The sequence below is a fragment of the Xenopus tropicalis genome, chromosome 7 (genome assembly GCF_000004195.4).
Source record: "Xenopus tropicalis strain Nigerian chromosome 7, UCB_Xtro_10.0, whole genome shotgun sequence".
In the NCBI taxonomy this organism is placed as follows: domain Eukaryota; kingdom Metazoa; phylum Chordata; class Amphibia; order Anura; family Pipidae; genus Xenopus; species Xenopus tropicalis.
Window position 1 is genome coordinate 120,084,345 of NC_030683.2, and position 21,327 is coordinate 120,105,671.

The following is a 21,327-nucleotide window of genomic DNA, read 5'->3' on the forward strand; positions in this document are numbered from 1 at the left end:
CCCAATAAGGGGTAATTATATCTTAGTTGGGATCAAGTACAGGTACTGTTTTATTACTACAGAGAAAAAGGAAATTAGTTTAAAATTCTGAATTATTTGATTAAAATGGAGTCTATGGGAGACGGGCTTTCCGTATAAGGGATCCCATACCTGTATGGTGGTTTTACCCCACTAGCGTGAAATTTCCCTAACAGTTCCCTGTAATATCGCCAAATCACAACATACCTGCCACTGACAGACAGCATAACCCATATATAGCCCTTTGTTCTACCAAAAGCAACCAATGAGATGTCTGCTTTCAACAGTCCTTCTGCCGACCGGTTGCTATGGGTTACTAGACCCGATCATTCTGGCACTCTCGTTGTAAGTTATGGAAGAGGTGAGATTGGATGCTTTATATATTTATATAATAATTGTATAAATTATAAAATTACTTTGTTACAAAACTTTCTTATTAATGTAAAAAAAACACAACAGTAAAAAATATATAACAATGTACAAAAAACACGGGGGGGTTATTTGAGAACCTTGGAACATGGAGGGTATTAATACTAGGCTAACGGAGTATTAATACTAAGCCCTGCCAATATTGCACAGCAAACATATCCAACTCAGAGAATAACTGCCCATATGTTTAACATTATAATCAACCGGGTTTTACCCCCATCCCCACCCTGGGTCATATTTGCATGATAAGGCTACAGGAGCTGCCATATTGCTTGCCTCGGCTAAGGGTATTCTCCATTAACACCGGGTGTTTTTGGTGCGGCGAATCACGGAATCAGTAGCAATATATTAATATTATTATTATGTACAGAGGAAGGAATGTGCTTTACAATAGGTAACGCCCTCTGTATGAGCGCTACGTGGAATAAAATGTGGCAGGGAAATACAAATACAAAAACACCGTCACCCAACAAACAGGAAAGTTCACTTGGGGCTAATTATAAATAATACAGTAACGAGTCACGTTAGAGGAGTGAGGTCAGTAAAAGTTCTGGGAAGATATCTCTATATATATATATATATATTACAATAAGGTATTTAGAACAGGAGCGACTAATGGTTGCTACACTACATTTCCCAGCATCCTCAGGCAGCCTCATTGTAGGGTGAGAAGAGCTACTGGGCCAATATGAGATCAGTGTGATTGAGCCCCGTGCACAGGGTTAATTAAATAAAAGACTATAAATAATAGCAAAAGGCCAGTTACCATATAAATATAAAGTGAGGAGAGCAGCCTGGGGGTTCAGGCTCGTTATCAGTAGCAGCAAATAAACAACAGAAGGAATGATAATGATACTAACGAAGCTGTTATTCTAATACCAGGAGATTAGTAGTTTGCTGGGATTCTACTGGGCATTCTATTGGGCCCTGCAGGAAGCAGCGCCTATCTCTTGGCATGGGCATCAGGGCAAGGTGTTAGCTCCCAGCATTCCCAGCTAGCTAGGGTATGATCAGTTGTAGTTTAGCTAGAGCTCCAGCACTGCAGGATTGACATTCCTTATGACCCAGTTGGGGCGTACATGTCTGACAGATATTGGCCAAACAGACCTCATACACAGGCCCATAACCGGCCAACTTGGTCATAAGAGCTGCATAACCAACTCACTGTGCCTACTTTGGTGGATAACTCCAATACCTGGCTCCGAGCACCACACCTGGGCGTAGAATCTGCCTGGCAGCAAACTTGCCCATATACAAAGCAAATAACCATTTTAGAATTTCACTAACACCAAAGAAAAACCTATAAAAGAATGTGACAATGATAGGGCACCAGGCCGTAAGGATATGCATTGGCAACGGTGTGGCCCCTAACCGGGGGATCCTGGAATGTTGCACCCACATTCCATTCGCACACCACAGTGACGGCAAAAAAATAAAGAAATAAAAACAAATGTGGCTCATATGTAACAGTTTCTCCCTGAGAATTCCGCAGAAACGAGTTTTGCTTCTGAAAAACCAAGAGCAGCTCTTGATAGACTTCCAGCTAAAAACAAAAGGGCACAACCCAGAGGTCTCCAGTGGAACTGCAGCTTGCTTAGATTTGCTTTTCTTTTAGGCTGTGCTTTGCAGAGGAACAGTCCCGGTGCATTTCCATTTCTGGTGATTTCCTTTGGACCTGCCACTGGGATAAATCTTTGTAGGTTTTGGGATGAAATAATACAAGGCGACAGGCTGAAAGGCAGGGATGAGGCTGACGGTATTCCTAGGGTACTGGTAGTAAACAGGGGATGCTGGAGAAGGGTTGTAATAAAACTGAGTGCCCTGTGATAAAAAAAGAAAAAACAAATCATTAGACAATCGGAAAATGCAAGTTCATTAATGAATGGGCAGAATGGATGGGGTAGCACAGTGGACCAGTGGGCAGCAATGCCCTAGGTTCAATCCCAGGCAGGGCACTATAGGCAAGGGATCTGTATATTGTCCCCCCGTCTGCGTGGCTTTCCTCTCCACACTCCCAAAAACATACAGGCAGTTTAATTGGCTCCTGAATAGACTGCCCCTAGTGTGTGTGAATGTGACCTTAAGAGCCTTTAGTTGCTCCCTACGTCACTCGTAGAAACACAAAGTTATTCTTAGAAACAAGTCCAGGCAGAGGAAATAACTTTGTTCCCGGGAATCAGCCCCCAGGTACACAGTGGCGCAATCCGGCGAGTCAGCCAATCATACGGTGACTCACACAGCAAGGCCACGCCCATCTGTTCTTGCTATTTCATACATTGGGATTTTTACCCGTTGGTTGTGTTTGTGTTGCACACCCTTATTTCCCCGTAAGCCACAGGAAGCCCAGTATTGTGTAAGACTATGATTCTATATACAAATGCAGAGACCTGGAAGCAGCACCAGAGCACCAATTAGAGGCTGAAACAAATCTGGCACAGCCAATTGCAGTTTAATCCTAATAAAATGGCTCACAGGGCTTCCTGAATACCCAACGCTGGTCAGGATTTCCCCGTCCATAAGGAAACTGTACTTACCAATTTTTTGGTGACTGCTTGGCAAGTGCTTGTTGTTTTCTTGTTGCCCCCTTGCTCCTCATCCTCGCTGGAGCTCTCCGATGGCGGCCCTGTTGTGTCGGAGCCGTCTGAATGATAGTCTGACGTCTCTGGGTCCGGGGACTGGGATTTGGAGATCTTCTGGTCTTCTGGGGCTTTCACAATAAATGGTCGGCAGCTCTCCCCCAGCCTGGCACAGGGCAGAGATAGATTAGAAAATGATTCATATGGAAAGGGCATGTAAAGCTCTTGGGTACAGGGCCTATGGCACTTTAATTGGCACCTTTTCTGATGCTGAGCTCCACCTATTCTTCCAGGGGGTAAAGTATCTAGAACCCATGCACCCTACAGCAGGACATTAAGCCTGTGCTACACCATAGAGCCGTTGGTTGTTACTGGCCAATACACTGGGTCAAATTGGCCCAAAATAGGCAAATGAGTGCTAAGTATGCCCAAACTATAACTCACATAGGGTTGTGTAGTCAAGGACCAAGAAAGTATCCAATGGGAAAGATGCCAAAGGCTGCCTACTGCTATTGGTACAGTCCTACACCAGTAGAGGCTAACTGCTGATTGGGTACTTGACCAAGGCAAACCTTTAGAAACTGGAGATGCCTGCCGGGGCACGTATCACCCATTGAAGGGCAAACAAGGGCCTCCCACGATGTTCTTTTTTTTTTCCTCACTGAATGAGGTCAATAACTTAATTACCCAGTCGGCTAATTGTGCTGCCAATGCCAAGCTTATTAATGCAACAGTCATCGTGGCTTATTTATCAAGAACTAAGGGATGATGACATTGTGTGCAATAGTGTGAGCAATAAATTGCCTGGCCCAGGCACAAATCACGAGTCGTATCAGGAATTTCCAGGGCTGATAGATGTGGGGCAGGATTGGCCAGAGCAGCCAAGGCACCCTCTGTATGCCGTCCCTTCTAGTCTGCAACAGTCAGGTAACTTCATGTATATTATTATTGTTATTAACATTTATTTATAAAGCGCCAACATATTCCGCAGCGCTGTACAATAAGTGGGTTTCATACATTGGACATACAGAGTAACATATAAAGCAATCAGTAACCGATACAAGAGGTGAAGAGGGCCCTGCCCAAAAGAGCTTACAATCTACAATGGCTTGAGGTTCAAGGGTGCGTTCTTTCAATTCTAAATAATAAATGCAGGCTTACCGACAGCTGACTTCTTCGGGGTCGATCCAGAGGGACATGTCTCTAGGCAGAGCAAGCTGGGAGTATCGTAGCCCACTCTGAACACAGGCCTGCAATACCGTTTCATCCACAGGGTGGCTCTGTTCTATTCGGATGCATCTGGAAAAGGGATAGAAAGATCAGGAATTTCAGAATTTCCTACATGTGACCCACGGGCTGCAGCCTTGGCCTTGACACACACCCCAAGTAAGAGCTAAACTGCCCAACGTCCAACAGATAAAGGTCAAATCAGCCAAGGGAGAGGGGAGTTACCTGTAGGCCTGTCCCTTTTGTGGGGAATCTGGGTACCAGTGTCCTTCAAACTTGTCACAAAGCATAGAGGTAAGTGTCTGAGTAAACCTTTCCACTTGCTCACTGTCCAGCTTCTGATGGCGGTTCAGCAGTCTTACAATGTAAGCTGCCCCCAGCTTCACCTCCTCGTGCATAATGGCCTGTTGGGGTTTGGGTGCAGTTCCTAGAGGGGAGAAACCACAGGTCAGGCAGGAGGTACGAGGGACACAGCACAGATCTACTTGCCCTTAGTAGCCCCTAGCAAGAGTCTGCCCTGTAACAGAAGCCAGACCATTAACAGAGCTGAAGGTGAACCGACTTCTGCTACATTGTTTCAGGATGGGAAATATAAATATAAGCGGAGGGAAAGCCCATTTCCAGTCAGCCCAGAGCCGCCCCCTTTGTGTACTTTTCTTATGACGTATAGAACCTTCCTGGAAACTTCCTTTATACGGGAATTCTGCGTTTGCTGCAAGTAGCGGTTTGGTGAGATTTCTGGCGCAAGTTTGTTTTATAGTCACTTTCATTCTCACGCTACGAAAACACTCTGGAAAGGGCTCAGATTTCCCTAATGGAAACCGGTCCTGCCAGCTTCAGAGTAAGGGAATAAGGGAAATATATCCAGGCTAAAAAGGGTTAAATGTCAGTGTATAGAGGAGCTAATTAAACTGGGCAGTTGGTAAGCAACTCACTTTAACAACAGAATCTCCGCTCCAACAATGGGTGGGTACTGGGAAATGTGACAGCGGATGAAAGCAAAGAGCTATGGGATAAAAAACACTATATAAATAAAAATGTTGTCCAACCTGTGGCCATCAGGGGTCCACAGGGTCCCTAAATGTTCCACTTCTACAAAGCAACAGTAAGAAACACTGTGGCAGCCTTGCGTATTGTGATCAAGAAGCCCTCTGTAGGCTGGAGACCCTAAGACTGACCAAGAAACCCCCTCTAGTCTAGAGGATCTAAAAGTAACCAAAAAATTCCCTTTAGGCTGGAGGCCCTAAGACTGACCAAGAAGCCCTCTGTAAGCTGGAGTCACCTAGAAACCCCCTCTAGACTGGAGGCCGTAAGAGTCACCAAGAAACCCCCTCTAGTCCAGAGGATCTAAAAGTAACCAAAAAATCCTGTCTAGGCTGGAGGCCCTTAGACTGACCAAGAAACCCTCTGTAAGCTGGAATCACCAAGAAACCCCCTCTAGACTGGAGGCCGTAAGAGTCACCAAGAAACCCCCTCTAGTCCAGAGGATCTAAAAGTAACCAAAAAATCCCCTCTAGGCTGGAGGCCCTAAGACTGACCAAGAAACCGCCTCTAGTCTAGAGGAGCTAAAAGTAACCAAAAAATCCCCTTTAGGCTGGAGGTCCTAAGACTGACCGAGAAGCCATCTCTGTAAGCTGGAGACCTTTGGAGTCACCAAGAAACCACCTCTAGGCTGGAGGCCGTAAGAGTCACCAAGAAACCCCCTCTAGGCTGGAGGCCATAAGAGTCACCAAGAAACCCCTTCTAGGCTGGAGGCCGTAAGAGTCACCAAGAACGCCCCTCTAGGCTGGAGGCCGTAAGAGTCACCAAGAAACCCTCTAGGCTGGAAGCTTTAAGACTGATCAAGTAACCCCATCTAGGCTAGAGACCCAAAGACTGACCAAGAAACCCCCTCTAGTCTAGTGGATCTAAAAGTAACCAAAAAATCACCTCTAGGCTGGAGGCCCTAAGACTAACCAAGAAACCCCTTCTAGTCTAGAGGATCTAAAAGTAACTAAAAAATTCCCTTTAGGCTTGAGACCCTAAGACTGACCAAGAAGCCCTCTGTAAGCTGGAGACCCTACGAGTCACCAAGAAACCCCCTCTAGGCTGGAGGCCGTAAGAGTCACCAAGAAACCACCTCTAGGCTGGAGGCCATAAGAGTCACGAAGAAACCCCCTCTAGGCTGGAGGCCCTAAGATTGACCAAGAAGCCCTTTCTAAGTTGGAGGACCTAAGAGTAACCAAAAAACCCTCTAGGCTGGAGGTTTTAAGACTGACCAAGTAACCCCATCTAGGCTAGAGACCCTAAGACTGACCAAGAAGTCCTCACTAGGGTGGAGGTCTTAAGAGTGCTGGGCAGTTGTGTGTCACGGCCTGAGAGTTGAGTCACAATGAGGTAATCAGTAGATGCAGGTGAAATGGTTCCAGGATGAAGTCAGAAGAGGGTCCTATAAAAGCCCTGGGAATCGTGTGGCAACACTCAAGTGAGTCACAAGAAGGGGAGGCGTTAGCAACGGCTGCAGGTAAAAACCATAAAAGATGGTTATTTATTATAAATGAAGGTTCTGGGAATAAGGAAGGGAGGAGAGATAAGAGCAGGTCAGTGACCAGTTTATGGTGTGGCTTTCTGGAAGAGACAATAAAGCTGGGCAAACATGGCACCATAATGTCATTAAATAGATGTGTCACAAAACCAACTGTACCCACACGTGGGGTAACTGATATCATGTGCCCTAATGGGTCAGTACAAAGGAGACTTGCTGAATTGTATAGGGTTCCCCTGTGGGTTTGGGATTCTGATACATCCCAGTACTGGCGTGTGGAGCAGAATGGGCTCCCCTGTACATATCAGAACAATAGCGAGTACACAAAACCCTCGCCAGGTCCAATGACTGACGAGGGCACGAAAGGAGCAGTGTGTGCCCAGGAACTGATGCAACAGCCCAGTAACACTGTTTTGCAAGCAGCATGTGAGCGATGAGACACCCCGACGGGGAGGGCGAGTATGGGGGGGGGGGGGTTCGTTTACATTCCAATGATACTTTCAGTTTCAGTGTGTGTGAGAGGGGAGAAGGTCAGGGCAGACTGTGCTCATACAGCCAGGGACACACTCAGGGGGAAACAAACAACGCATTTCACACATTTTCCTACCAAAGTTCAACAGCACACAGGGCATTTGCTCTAGGGCCAAAATCCATTCAAAAATTGCCCCCTGCATATGCCGAATGCTGTATTTCAGGGCAACAACCACCTGATGCACCCATAGCAACTATAATGCTGAACTGTTGGCTGCCCGGCTGCGGAACTATTAATGCCCCTGGGTGACGGAATTGCCACGTGTGCCATTGCCCCGATAGCAATCATATACCCGCCCGGGGTTGTTGTGTACTCTGCTCCACTACTCTCCCACCGTCAGATGGAAAGTGTTGCCTTTGTCTGACAGCAGCGCAGGGTTGTAATGGAGGTGAAACAGTTCAGGCGAATAAATATAAAATAAACACAATAAAGAAAACGCCCGCTGGCTCTTCCATGCGTGATTTGGAGAGGACGGAAAGGGCAAAAGTGACGACGTGCTAGTTCTGCTGCTCCAAAGGAGCAGGGAGTTGCTCGGCAACAGCTACAGTTCAACAGGTTATGTTATGACTAAACTAGCCCAGTTGCCAATTCTCTGGCCCCAACATGTCAGCCAGGGGCCAAATGTGACCCGGGGGTCCCGGGCTGGATAACCCCGCTGTAACCTTCCGTTGGCGCTGAGCCCCCTGACAATGGGAAGATTGTGCAGTCAACTGTGGCTATTGTTAGCCCCGCATTAGTGCCGCCTTATTGCCCCGGGCACAGGGAACAGCACAGCCTCTATCAGTCTGGATAGTGACCAGAAATGTTCCCTCTGCTTCTGCCTCGGGGAAGGGGGGGGGGGGTATTTTACTCTGGAATCTGCCCCTGCAACTGTTGCCAAAGTACTAACAGGGCCAGTTTGCCCTCATCTATAGATTTTATCATTTTGTTGTCAATAAAAATATTAGGATCAATAATCAATTCATTTCTGCTTTGTTTTTCCAACTGTCTTGCCTAAGCTACCATTGTCTCTCAGACAGACTGCTCACAGCCCCTATGATCTCCCATGTCCCTCCTAATGTGTTATAGTAATGTAACTAGATGCCAGGGGTGCTACTTTGTGGCAAAGGGCACAGGTTGTCAGAACTCCCCCCACCTTCTTTCCTGTCCATTCCCACACCTTGTGTCTCGACCCTTTCTCCTTGTAGAGTGTAAGCTCTTTTGGGCAGGGCTCTCTTCACCTCTTGTATTGGTTATTGATTGCTTTATATGTTACTCTGTATGTCTCCTTGTAGATTGTAAGCTCTTTTGGGCAGGGCTCTCTTCACCTCTTGTATCGGTTACTGATTGCTTTATATGTTACTCTGTATGTCCAATGTATGTAACCCACTTATTGTACAGCGCTGCGGGATATGTTGGTGCTTTATAAATAAATGTTAATAATAATAATAATGATCTGTTAGATACATACACACACACAATCAGATCAATCAGGTAAAAAAGAGAAAGTAAAAATATAAAGCAACTCAAATGGCAAATAATCAAATTTTAGGGACTTTTTCAGGCAAAGTGAGTCACTGGGCAATAAAACTTACACTCTAATAGATGCGCCTGAGTCACAGGCTACTCATTTAACCCTTGCATCACCCTGTCTGTACTACTCCTGCAGGAAGTGCAAATACTGTTACCAGAACTGTTCCGCAACACTAACCTATGGGTGTAATGGGCCGCTGGGAACAGCTGCTAGCAACTCAGAACCAGTTACATAAAGGAAAATGGACTGATGGCCACTTACAGTAGCACTGGGCTTTGTAATGAGAGAGAGGCATGCCCCCCCCCCCCCTTTCCCATTGTATCCTGGGCCTCACACTACATCATTATTATATTATAAAGGATACTATACAAATGGAACAGTAAATAATTATCCAAGAATGCTGATCTACAGGGTAATGTGACTTTCCCTTTAATACAGGGAGTCTCATAGAGGACAATATTCAGGAGTGGGGTGGGGCCCATCAAAGCATTTGGTTCCCCCCCTTCCCATTTTATCCTCATACTATGTCCTTGTTTTATTAGAAAGAACCCTAATTAAGTAGAATTTACAACAAACAAATATAAGGCTTTGCCTTGGAATGAGGGATCCATAGATGACAATAATCAGATGGGGGGGGGGGGGTATAAATCAGATCTGCGCAAAGTTATTTCCCTATGAAATCAATAGGTATCGCACTGAGCGCAGGGCTGGCTGGATTTTGGGGGGGGGGGGGGCAGTAAGTTCTGGAAGTATTGCCGTTTGCCCGTAGAGAATGGGTTAATGAACAGCTGGGGGGACCCACGTGTTCTGTCTGCCCTGTCTTTTAGCCAATAACCCCGGTACTTACCCTGGGGCTGTAGCACTACAGGCAGCAGGTGGGCCCTCCTACTATGTGTCCCTATAGGCAGCCGGCGGGCCGTCCTACTATGTGTCCCTATAGGCAGCCGTCTCTATAGGCAGCTGGCGGGCCGTCCTACCGTGTGTCTCTATAGGCAGCTGGCGGGCCGTCCTACCGTGTGTCTCTATAGGCAGCTGGCGGGCCGTCCTACCGTGTGTCCCTATAGGCAGCTGGCGGGCCGTCCTACCGTGTGTCTCTATAGGCAGCTGGCGGGCCGTCCTACCGTGTGTCTCTATAGGCAGCTGGCGGGCCGTCCTACCGTGTGTCCCTATAGGCAGCTGGCGGGCCGTCCTACCGTGTGTCTCTATAGGCAGCTGGCGGGCCGTCCTACCGTGTGTCCCTATAGGCAGCTGGTGGGCCGTCCTACCGTGTGTCTCTATAGGCAGCTGGCGGGCCGTCCTACCGTGTGTCCCTATAGGCAGCTGGTGGGCCCTCCTACTATGTGTCCCTATAGGCAGCCGGCGGGCCGTCCTACCGTGTGTCCCTATAGGCAGCTGGCGGGCCGTCCTACCGTGTGTCTCTATAGGCAGCTGGCGGGCCGTCCTACCGTGTGTCCCTATAGGCAGCTGGTGGGCCGTCCTACTGTGTGTCCCTATAGGCAGCTGGCGGGCCCCCAAACCACGTGGTGCTGGCCCCGGTGCCCAGTGGGAGAAGGGCAGGCTATGGGGCAGGGTGATACCGAGACAGGCGGGGTACAGAGGGGCACAGGAGTATATACACCCCGGTATGGGGGTTGAGGGGAGCCCATGCAGGTATGTCTATGGGCTGAATAGGGGAATAGAGAAGGAAAGTTCCCCACAGACAGACCATAAGATGTAACAGAGAGCGGGAGGGACCGGGGGGCCGGGGAGAGGCCGGGGGGCCGGGGAGAGAGCGGCGGGTACTTACCGAGAGCGGTGCCGGCTGCGCTGTGAGTGACGGGGCTATTGGCGAGACTGCCTGTAACTTCCCCGCACCGTGTGACTCAGGGAGAGGGAGGGAATCCCCGTGTGACGTCACGGCCCATATAGGGACATCCTGAGAAACACGTGTGCCGGCCCGGGGGTTGTTATTATGGGAATGGGCTCCGGTACCGGGAATGGGCACAGGCTGATCCCAGCACCAGTACGGGGCGTCACTCACATACATGGGCCCATTCACATAGTTGGTACATGCACATGATGGGCTACGCGATCTGTTATCCGGAATGCGTAGGAGATAGGGATTTTCAGATAAGGGGTAATTCCGTAATTTGGATTACCAGTCATTAGGCTGAAAGGGAGATTTGTTGCCAGGGGAAGCCCAGATTTACCCACAACCAACTGGCCATGGAGTGAATCGCTGGTGGGAAGGTATAGGCAACGCTTCATTTTCCAAAGTTAATTGGCCCGTGTATGGGCACTACCGACGGGCCGACCGATACCTGGCCTGAAATCGGGCAGATCTCGATCGGGCAGGTTAGAAAATCTAGTCACATCGGGGGCCGCATCGGCTCGTTGATGGGGTCCCCGGACCGACTTTTCGTATACCCGTCATTATAATTCAATTGTTTGGCCCCAGGGGCCACCCGTAGGTGGGGGATATCGGGAGAAGATCCGCTCGCTTGGCGACATCGCCTGTGTATGGGCACCTTAAGGGTGAGAACCCATGGGGCGAGTTTGTCACCCGTCATAGATCAACTTCTCGAAGCCATATGAAGGGCTTTCCGACTCCTACTGTTGCAGGGGGGAAGCCATTTCGGAGCAGTTACTCGCCCGCTATAGCAGAGATTTAACTCTCTCTGTGGGTTCTTACCCTAAAGGGGATAATCACTGGGGCCAGTGGCATTTCTATAGAGTTAGCCAGGGTCGGACTGGGCCTACGGGTTATCCGGAGAAAACCCACAGGTTGCTGCTGACCCAGGGTCGGACTGGGCCACCAGGACAGCGGGAAAAACACCCGGTGGGCCCAGACCCGACCCCTGCCGGCGCTCCCCCTGCCCGACCGTTCCTCCCCTGACACGTTAAACTTACGCGCGCTCAGGGGAGGACGTCAGGTGGGGGCCCCTGTGGGGAGTTAGGGGACACAGCCGACAGGGGCACCTGCAGGGCCCTTGGGGCAGGAGCCCCGGTAGGCCCCGCACTCCCCAGTCCGACACTGCCCAGGCCCAGTGCCCTGTCTGTGCCACCCAATGAAAAATTCAGTAGGAAAGAAAAAAATATGCAATGTGACATGATAGGGTGGGGGGTACATTGGGAGGGGGGCCTGGAGATTGTGAGGTGGGGCCTTAACACACAGAGGGCCGGTGCTTCCCTTGTCTGAAGCTGGAGGAAACGGACCCCGCAGGGAGCTCAGGGAAAGGGGAGACCGGAGTGCGGGGTCAGATCTCTCTATACCCGCACTACTTACCTACCGGCTGCTGCGTGGGTAGGAGTGCAGGGTCATATCTCTCTATACCCGCACTACTTACCTACCGGCTGCTGCGTGGGTAGGAGCGCGGGGTCAGATCTCTCTATACCCGCACTACTTACCTACCGGCTGCTGCGTGGGTAGGAGTGCAGGGTCATATCTCTCTATACCCGCACTACTTACCTACCGGCTGCTGCGTGGGTAGGAGTGCAGGGTCAGATCTCTCTATACCCGCACTACTTACCTACCGGCTGCTGCGTGGGTAGGAGCGCGGTGTCAGATCTCTCTATACCCGCACTACTTACCTACCGGCTGCTGCGTGGGTAGGAGTGCAGGGTCAGATCTCTCTATACCCGCACTACTTACCTACCGGCTGCTGCGTGGGTAGGAGCGCGGGGTCAGATCTCTCTATACCCGCACTACTTACCTACCGGCTGCTGCGTGGGTAGGAGTGCAGGGTCAGATCTCTCTATACCCGCACTACTTACCTACCGGCTGCTGCGTGGGTAGGAGCGCGGGGTCAGATCTCTCTATACCCGCACTACTTACCTACCGGCTGCTGCGTGGGTAGGAGCGCGGGGTCAGATCTCTCTATACCCGCACTACTTACCTACCGGCTGCTGCGTGGGTAGGAGCGCGGGGGCAGATCTCTCTATACCCGCACTACTTACCTACCGGCTGCTGCGTGGGTAGGAGCGCGGGGTCATATCTCTCTATACCCGCACTACTTACCTACCGGCTGCTGCGTGGGTAGGAGCGCGGGGTCAGATCTCTCTATACCCGCACTACTTACCTACCGGCTGCTGCGTGGGTAGGAGCGCGGGGTCAGATCTCTCTATACCCGCACTACTTACCTACCGGCTGCTGCGTGGGTAGGAGCGAGGGGTCAGATCTCTCTATACCCGCACTACTTACCTACCGGCTGCTGCGTGGGTAGGAGCGCGGGGTCAGATCTCTCTATACCCGCACTACTTACCTACCGGCTGCTGCGTGGGTAGGAGCCGGGGTCAGATCTCTCTATACCCGCACTACTTACCTACCGGCTGCTGCGTGGGTAGGAGCGCGGGGTCAGATCTCTCTATACCCGCACTACTTTCCTACCGGCTGCTGCGTGGGTAGCAGTGCGGGGTCAGATCTCTCTATACCCGCACTACTTACCTACCGGCTGCTGCGTGGGTAGGAGCGCGGGGTCAGATCTCTCTATACCCGCACTACTTACCTACCGGCTGCTGCGTGGGTAGGAGCGCGGGGTCAGATCTCTCTATACCCGCACTACTTACCTACCGGCTGCTGCGTGGGTAGGAGCCGGGGTCAGATCTCTCTTTACCCGCACTACTTACCTACCGGCTGCTGCGTGGGTAGGAGCGCGGGGTCAGATCTCTCTTTACCCGCACTACTTACCTACCGGCTGCTGCGTGGGTAGGAGCGCGGGGTCAGATCTCTCTATACCCGCACTACTTACCTACCGGCTGCTGCGTGGGTAGGAGCGCGGGGTCAGATCTCTCTATAACCGCACTACTTACCTACCAGCTGCTGCGTGGGTAGGAGCGCGTGCCACTGGAGGGGGCGGGGAGGCGCAGCCGCAGGGGCTGGATTGCTTGCAGAACGCTAGGCCCCTGACCAAAGTGCTAAAATATTAGGCACCCCCCCATTGATTATAATGGCTTACCTGCTACCCAGGGCTGGTACTGCTGCTCACTAAGAATTGCCCCTGCCCAGGGTACCACTGCAGGAGGGCCACACCATTTGCGGTCCAGGAGCCCAGCCGCAGCAGAATAAAAACCCAATCTTTTCACTTTACCAAGTGCCCACGTGACTTGATGCTCCTACAGAAGTACCCATGGGCCGGGGCAGTTTCCAGGTAACAGGGGCACCTGCCTGGCAAATCTGACAAGAGATTAAAATCACTAGGGGCAGTGTGGGTTTCTGGATAACAGATCCAATAGAGAAGAATGGAATCTAACCACAGACTGCAGCTACTTATTCCCCGGGGTGACGCAGACCTTATATCACAGAATACATAAAGACATCCAGATGTTTTCAGTTTATGTTTTGGAGCCCTGGGAACAGCACTGCACTTGGACTTGTCAGGTAGCGAGTTCCCACGCTGTGACCCCCACCCCATCTACGCGCAGGAAGTCGGCGCGGCCTTGAGCTCTGTCCTTGGGCTTTGTACCATATTCCTTCAGATCATGTTTTCCTGCTTTGGCCCAATCATTATTAATATAACTGGGAATATAGCCATAAATATTAAATATCTGTCTTTTATAATAAGTGCACTTTGCAGTCATTTCCCGGCTACGGTTTGCCAAAAACGGCCTCTTACAGAGTCATCAAGAATCGCCACTGCTTTTTTTATGAAGTTGTTATTCACAAAAATAACCAGCAGATGATTTGTGGTATTTTTACCCCCCCAAAGACCAATGTTTGCCATAAAGGTCCCAACCCAGAAGCCACGGTATTAGAAACTACCCACTGCCCTGCAATAGAGATATGCTTGTTTGGCTACTGGGTGTCTGCCGGATTCAGCCACCAGTGTGTAGGGTTTCCCCCTGTAACTCACCAGCTAAGGAAAGAACTGGTACAGGTATCGGACCCATTATCCAGAAAGTTCCAAATTACGGAAAGGCCATCTCCCATAGACTCCATTTTAATCAAATAATTCACATATTTAATAATGGTTTCTCTTTTCTCTGTAATAATAAAACAGTACCTGTACTTGATCCCAACTAAGATATAATTACCCCTTATTGGGGGCAGAACAGCCCTATTGGGTTTATTTAATGGTTAAATGATTCCCTTTTCTCTGTAATAATAAAACAGTACCTGTACTTGATCCTAACTAAGATATAATTACCCCTTATTGGGGGCAGAACAGCCCTATTGGGTTTATTTAATGGTTAAATGATTCCCTTTTCTCTGTATTAATAAAACAGTACCTGTACTTGATCCTAACTAAGATATAATTACCCCTTATTGGGGGCAGAACAGCCCTATTGGGTTTATTTAATGGTTAAATGATTCCCTTTTCTCTGTAATAATAAAACAGTACCTGTACTTGATCCCAACTAAGATATAATTACCCCTTATTGGGGCAGAACAGCCCTATTGGGTTTATTTCATGGTTAAATGATTCCCTTTTCTCTGTAATAATAAAACAGTACCTGTACTTGATCCCAACTAAGTTATAATTACCCCTTATTGGGGGCAGAACAGCCCTATTGGGTTTATTTAATGGTTAAATGATTCCCTTTTCTCTGTAATAATAAAACAGTACCTGTACTTGATCCCAACTAAGATATAATTACCCCTTATTGGGGGCAGAACAGCCCTATTAGGTTTATTTCATGGTTAAATGATTCCCTTTTCTCTGTAATAATAAAACAGTACCTGTACTTGATCCCAAGCCAAGATATATTTAATCCTTATTGCAGCCAAAACAATAATATTAAGCTTAATTACTGCTTATATAATTGTTTTAGCAGACTTAAGGTAGGAGATCAGAATTACAAAAAGACCCCTTATCAGGAAAACCCCCGTCCCGAGCATTCTGGATAATGGGTCCCATACCTGTATTACAAATTTACTATCAATATAGTTGCTAGTAGGGATGCACTGAATGCGGGATTTGGCCAAGATTCAGCCTTTGTCAGCAGAATTCGGATTCGGCTAAACCCACGCTCCTGGCTAAACCGAATCCAAATCCCTAAAATCACATGAGTTTTTGTCACTCAAATATGGAAGTTGACGATTTTGTCGTCACGCGGTTCTCATTTGTCCTTCCTTGTCCTCAGTTGCATATTGAAATTAGGATTTGGATTTGGTTTGATATTCGGAAGGATTCAGGGTTCAGCCGAATCCGAAAATAGTGGATTTGGTGCATCGCTACTTGCTAGTAGATTTGTAATTCCCTGGGTGTTTCTGGCCCACTCAGTTGTGCCCATGACCTGCCTTCTTTTGCCCTAGATCTACCCCAACCCCCCCTAATGTATATACTATTCACAAAGGAACTTGTGCCTATACCCACTCCTACCCCCAGTCTCTCGCACCAACACATTGGCTCAGCCTATGGGGCAAAGTACAGGGTGTGCAGACACCAGGGAAACCATGGACTTAACAATGTCATTAGCGCTAAGCAAACAGGATTGAATGGAGGGCCCAGGTGTCCAGGCTTCCCATATACCCAGCTGTGCTTCTGTTGATCCCTGCTTGCACCATGGTTATAAATGGGAAAATAGTTGGAGCCAAAGGATAAAATGAGGGTGAGAAGTGGCAAGAGCGAGGAGAAAAAGAGAGGAGAGGGAGAAATTGACAGAAGAGAAGAAAGAAGACTAAGAGGAGCAGGAGAGGGAGGGTAAAAACCAGAAGACAAAGGGCAAGTTGGGGGCTATGGTGGGGGGCACCCCAATTCTACTACTCACAAACCCGGTGCAGAAGCCTGTCGGGGTAGGAATGCTTAATAGGAACCATCAGCACATTAAAGCGGGTGTTCACCCACCTTTCATTTAGATTTTAGTATGATGTAGAGCAGTGATCCCCAACCAGTGGCTCGTGTTGCTCCCCAACCCCTTGGATGCTGCTCTCAGTGCCCCCAAACCAGGGAGTTATTTTTGAATTCCTGACTTGGGGGCAAGTTTTGGTTGAATAAAAACAAGATTTCCTACCAAATAAAGCCTGTGTAAGCTGACAGTGTGCATAGAGGCCCCTAATAGCCAATCACAACCCTTATTTGGCACCTCCATGAACTTCTTCTTTAAAGTTGAACCACCCCTTTAAATGGAACTTTTTCTGACTGAACAAAAACAGCTCAAGGCGATTAAGGATCAAACAAAATCAAAAAGGATCCGCACCTCATTCTTAAGATGGGCCGGTGCCAGGAGAATCTGCCTGAACAGTTCCAGGATCTTCATATGATTAATTATTTTTGTGTTTCCTTAGGGTACGGACCCACGGGTGCTTTGACTTGGATGGACGTGAGGCGTGCGTTCCACTGCGCACTTCATCTTTGGCTCCCTACATACACAGGTCTTAATAAAATAGTCCTGTTCTGCCCTCAGCATTGATATTTGCTCCCTGGGGTATGAACCTAGTTATATGTAGGTTAAAGCCACTATGGCTAAGCGCTGCCACTATCCAGGCCCAGACGCATGGAAAGGCCACAATAACCTCGGCTATTTCTCATATAATACAGCACCTGGTGAGGTTCTGCCACAGGAAAGTTGCTCAGCAAACACTTGTTTGTTTTTGAAGGGGGGTTTTACCCCAGAGTGAAGATTTATGAACTTTCTAATTTATTTTAGTACTGAGCCCAATTGTAATTTTCTTTTCAACCCCTCTTGACTCACTCTGGACAGGTCCCGGGCTCCACTCCTGAGCACTGAGGGGTTTGCTGAGCCTGGAAGATGGGGTGCACCGTGCCAAATCTCATATGGGTACAGACAGGGCCACCATCAGAAACTTTATAAATAGTTAAAATGAATAATAAATGTGTTGATTAGTTCATGGGGAGAGGTGGAATTTAGCTCTTTTTGTCCCTGCAAAGCTTCTCTGCATTGTCATTTGCTTAATGCTTAAGCTTTTAGGCAAGTTACGTAGTCTCTAAGATGTTTTTACGGACGTTTACGTAAATTGGCGTAACTTTATGCATAACTTATGCAATGCTACCGGACTCCCTTACAGAAGAAGATTTCACAAAGCCCAGCACAGCTGTACCCCCTCTCTCCCCCTGATAGCAGCCCTGGGTACAGTGGCTCCTAAAGTGTCCTTAGATTTAATATCTAATATTCAGAAAATTTAGCAGCAACACACACAGCAGCTCCTGGGTTACCCCTTATAGTACTCACCCTTGGGTTCCACCATCAGTAATCACAGGGCTCCCTTGTACCTTGACTGTCTGTGCTTGAGTCCATCAGTGTTGCCACAGTGGGTGCAACTCAAGCATCAGAAAACCCTGCAAATGCAGGAGAGTCTGCTAAGGACCCCCATTTCTCTGCCCCCTACCTCCAGCCTGCTAGTGCCCCTGCCTTTGGGCGCAAACATACGTGGGTGGGGGGGAGATAGCGGCTCACAGAGGGGCCTGTGCATATGAAGGAGCCATACGAGGGGCCATACACAGCAGGGTTGCCTTGTTATTGCTCTGCTTATTCAGGCATGCACATTAGCTGGAAGAGAAGAGGAGCTGCTGTTTGTGCCATTTTGTCAGTATGTATATGGCCAGGTTCGGGCATATCAGGGTGGTGTGATTGTGCCGATGAAAAAAATGCCTGTTACCACCTGTTGTGATTTTTACTTGAATGGCAACTGCCTGTCGCCAACAGTGTGCCTGTTACTCTCAGTGGAAATTTGGTGCTTTCCAGCCCCCACCTCCCAGCTATATGCCCCATACTGACCTTTCTTCTGTACCCCAAACTGAAAGTGATGCACGTATATGGGGAATCCCTTCCCTTCTGCTCAGACACACAGTCGTGCTGCCTGCAGCCCCAATGCACCTCCACAACTGCCACTGATTTGCTCTTTTAATACAGGGGCCTATTCCCCAGACTTCAGCGGCCTTACAGGGGCCTATTCCTGCTATTCACCCCAGACTTCAGCGGCCTTACAGGGGCCTATTCCTGCTATTCACCCCAGACTTCAGCGGCCTTACAGGGGCCTATTCCTGCTATTCACCCCAGACTTCAGCGGCCTTACAGGGGCCTATTCCTGCTATTCACCCCAGACTTCAGCGGCCTTACAGGGGCCTATTCCTGCTATTCACCCCAGACTTCAGCGGCCTTACAGGGGCCTATTCCTGCTATTCACCCCAGACTTCAGCGGCCTTACAGGGGCCTATTCCTGCTATTCACCCCATACTTAAGCGGCCTGGTCAGAAGAGATCTTATTTTTTATTGTGGAAAAAATCTTCACAATAATAATAATAATACAATATTATTAATAACAATAATAATACACTGCAAATATTTTTTGGCCCCTTAATGGGAACTCTTTTACTTGGCCCTACATTAGGACTGGGGGATCCTATAAGACAGAGATATTTTACCTTTCTTAGAAATGTGCTTTATCCCCATTCTCATTGATTCTATGGGGTCATTTATAAAGTATATTTTTCACAAATGGTTGTTTTGCGCACGTTTCCCCCTAAACAGAGGGAGTCAGAGGCAAATTCAGGACTTTCCATCAGCTGATTTCCCTGAGGAAATGGGAGCAGGTTAAAACTACTCACCCGTCAGTTTAGCATGACGCCGTGAGTCACTTTCGGGAGGGTAATATCCCCAATTTGCATTCCTTCTAGGGCAAGAGGGTTATTTTTTTGTTTAGTTAGAAAAGAGACCAGTGGCATAAATAGCCTGCGGTGCCCCCCCTGCAAAGGAATCCCCCTACCTGCATCCCCCGCCCCTCACTTCCCCATTCCCCACCTTTTTTTCTGCGACTTTTAACACTATAAATGCTGTGAGCCCCTTGATATCAGTGTTGCCCAAGCTGCAGTCACTTAGTTATTGAAGCACAAGTCTCATTAGGAGGATTTGTAGGTTTGAGAGCAGCTGAAGGCCGTAGGTGAGGCATTCTTACTTACATATATAATGATGTTCCCTATAACGTATCTGTTTTGCCCTGGGCAGGGGCAACTAAATATAGCCCTGCTAAATACAACCTGAATGCAGAGTTGTACAGTGGAGGAAATAATTATTTGACCCCTCACTGATTTTGTAAGTTTGTCCAATGACAAAGAAATGAAAAGTCTCAGAACAGTATCATTTCAATGGTAGGTTTATTTTAACAGTGGCAGATAGCACATCAAAAGGAAAATCGAAAAAATAACTTTAAATAAAAGATAGCAACTGATTTGCATTTCATTGAGTGAAATAAGTTTTTGAACCCTCTAACAAAAAAAGACTTAATACTTAGTGGAAAAACCCTTGTTTGCAAGCAAAGAGGTCAAATGTTTCTTGTAATTGATGAGCAAGTTTGCGCACATTTTAGGAGGAATGTTGGTCCACTCCTCTTTGCAGATCATCTCTAAATCCCTAAGGTTTCGAGGCTGTCTCTGTGCAACTCTGAGCTTGAGCTCCCTCCATAGGTTTTCTATTGGATTAAGGTCCGGAGACTGACTAGGTCACTCCATGACCTTAATGTGCTTCTTCTTGAGCCACTCCTTTGTTGCCTTTGCTGTATGTTTTGGGTCATTGTCGTGCTGGAACACCCATCCACGACCCATTTTCAGTTTCCTGGCAGAGGGAAGGAGGTTGTCGTTCAGGATTTCACGATACATGGCTTCGTCCATTTTCCCGTTAATGCGAATAAGTTGTCCTGTGCCCTTAGCAGAAAAACACCCCCAAAGCAAAATGTTTCCACCCCCATGCTTGACGGTGGGGACGGTGTTTTGGGGGTCATAGGCAGCATTTTTCTTCCTCCAAACACAGCGAGTTGAGTTAATGCCAAAGAGCTCTATTTTGGTCTCATCAGACCACAGCACCTTCTCCCAGTCACTCACAGAATCATTCAGGTGTTCATTGGCAAACTTCAGACGGGCCTGCACATGTGCGTTCTTGAGCAGGGGGACCTTGCGAGCCCTGCAGGATTTTAATCCATTGCGGTGTAATGTGTTTCCAATGGTTTTCTTGGTGACTGTGGTCCCTGCTAATTTGAGGTCATTAACTAACTCCTCCCGTGTAGTTCTAGGATGCTTTTTCACCTTTCTCAGAATCATTGACACCCCACGAGGTGAGATCTTGCGTGGAGCCCCAGAGCGAGGTCGATTGATGGTCATTTTTTGCTCCTTCCATTTTCGAACAATCGCACCAACAGTTGTCACCTTCTCTCCCAGCTTCTTGCTAATGGTTTTCTAGCCCATTCCAGCCTTGTGCAGGTCTACAATTTTGTCTCTGACATCCTTGGTCAGCTCTTTGGTCTTTCCCATGTTGGAGTCTGCTTGATTGATTCTGTGGACAGGTGTCTTTTATACAGGTGACTAGTTAAGACAGGTGTCCTTAATGAGGTTGACTAATTGAGTAGAAGTGTCTAACCACTCTGTGGGAGCCAGAACTCTTAATGGTTGGTAGGGGTTCAAAAACTTATTTCACTCAATGAAATGCAAATCAGTTGCTATCTTTTATTTAAAGTTATTTTTTCGATTTTCCTTTTGATGTGCTATCTGCCACTGTTAAAATAAACCTACCATTGAAATGATACTGTTCTGAGACTTTTCATTTCTTTGTCATTGGACAAACTTACAAAATCAGTGAGGGG

The 21,327-nt window shown here is 48.2% G+C and overlaps 1 protein-coding gene across 3 annotated transcripts; it reads right to left on the minus strand.

The window, feature by feature from the left end:
* Nucleotides 1–385: 385 nt before the first annotated feature.
* Nucleotides 386–10,630, minus strand: btg5.2 (B-cell translocation gene 5, gene 2). 3 transcript variants are annotated; one of them, NM_001039744.2, is given in 5 exon segments: nt 386–2,268; nt 2,982–3,189; nt 4,185–4,322; nt 4,476–4,677; nt 10,606–10,630. In NM_001039744.2, coding segments are annotated over 4 exon segments (729 nt in total). In that variant the 5' UTR covers nt 4,649–4,677; nt 10,606–10,630; the 3' UTR covers nt 386–2,058.
* Nucleotides 10,631–21,327: the final 10,697 nt, after the last annotated feature.

Excerpts from the sequence above, each read along its gene's own strand:
- btg5.2 (XM_031905120.1), bottom strand. The coding sequence starts at position 4,648 with ATGCACGAGGAGGTGAAGCTGGGGGCAGCTTACATTGTAAGACTGCTG. Across the intron at positions 4,323-4,475 it reads CAAAAGGGACAGGCCTACAG|ATGCATCCGAATAGAACAGA; the intron begins GTAACTCCCCTC and ends TCCCTTTTCCAG. Across the intron at positions 3,190-4,184 it reads CCCGAAGAAGTCAGCTGTCG|GCTGGGGGAGAGCTGCCGAC; the intron begins GTAAGCCTGCAT and ends GCCCTGTGCCAG.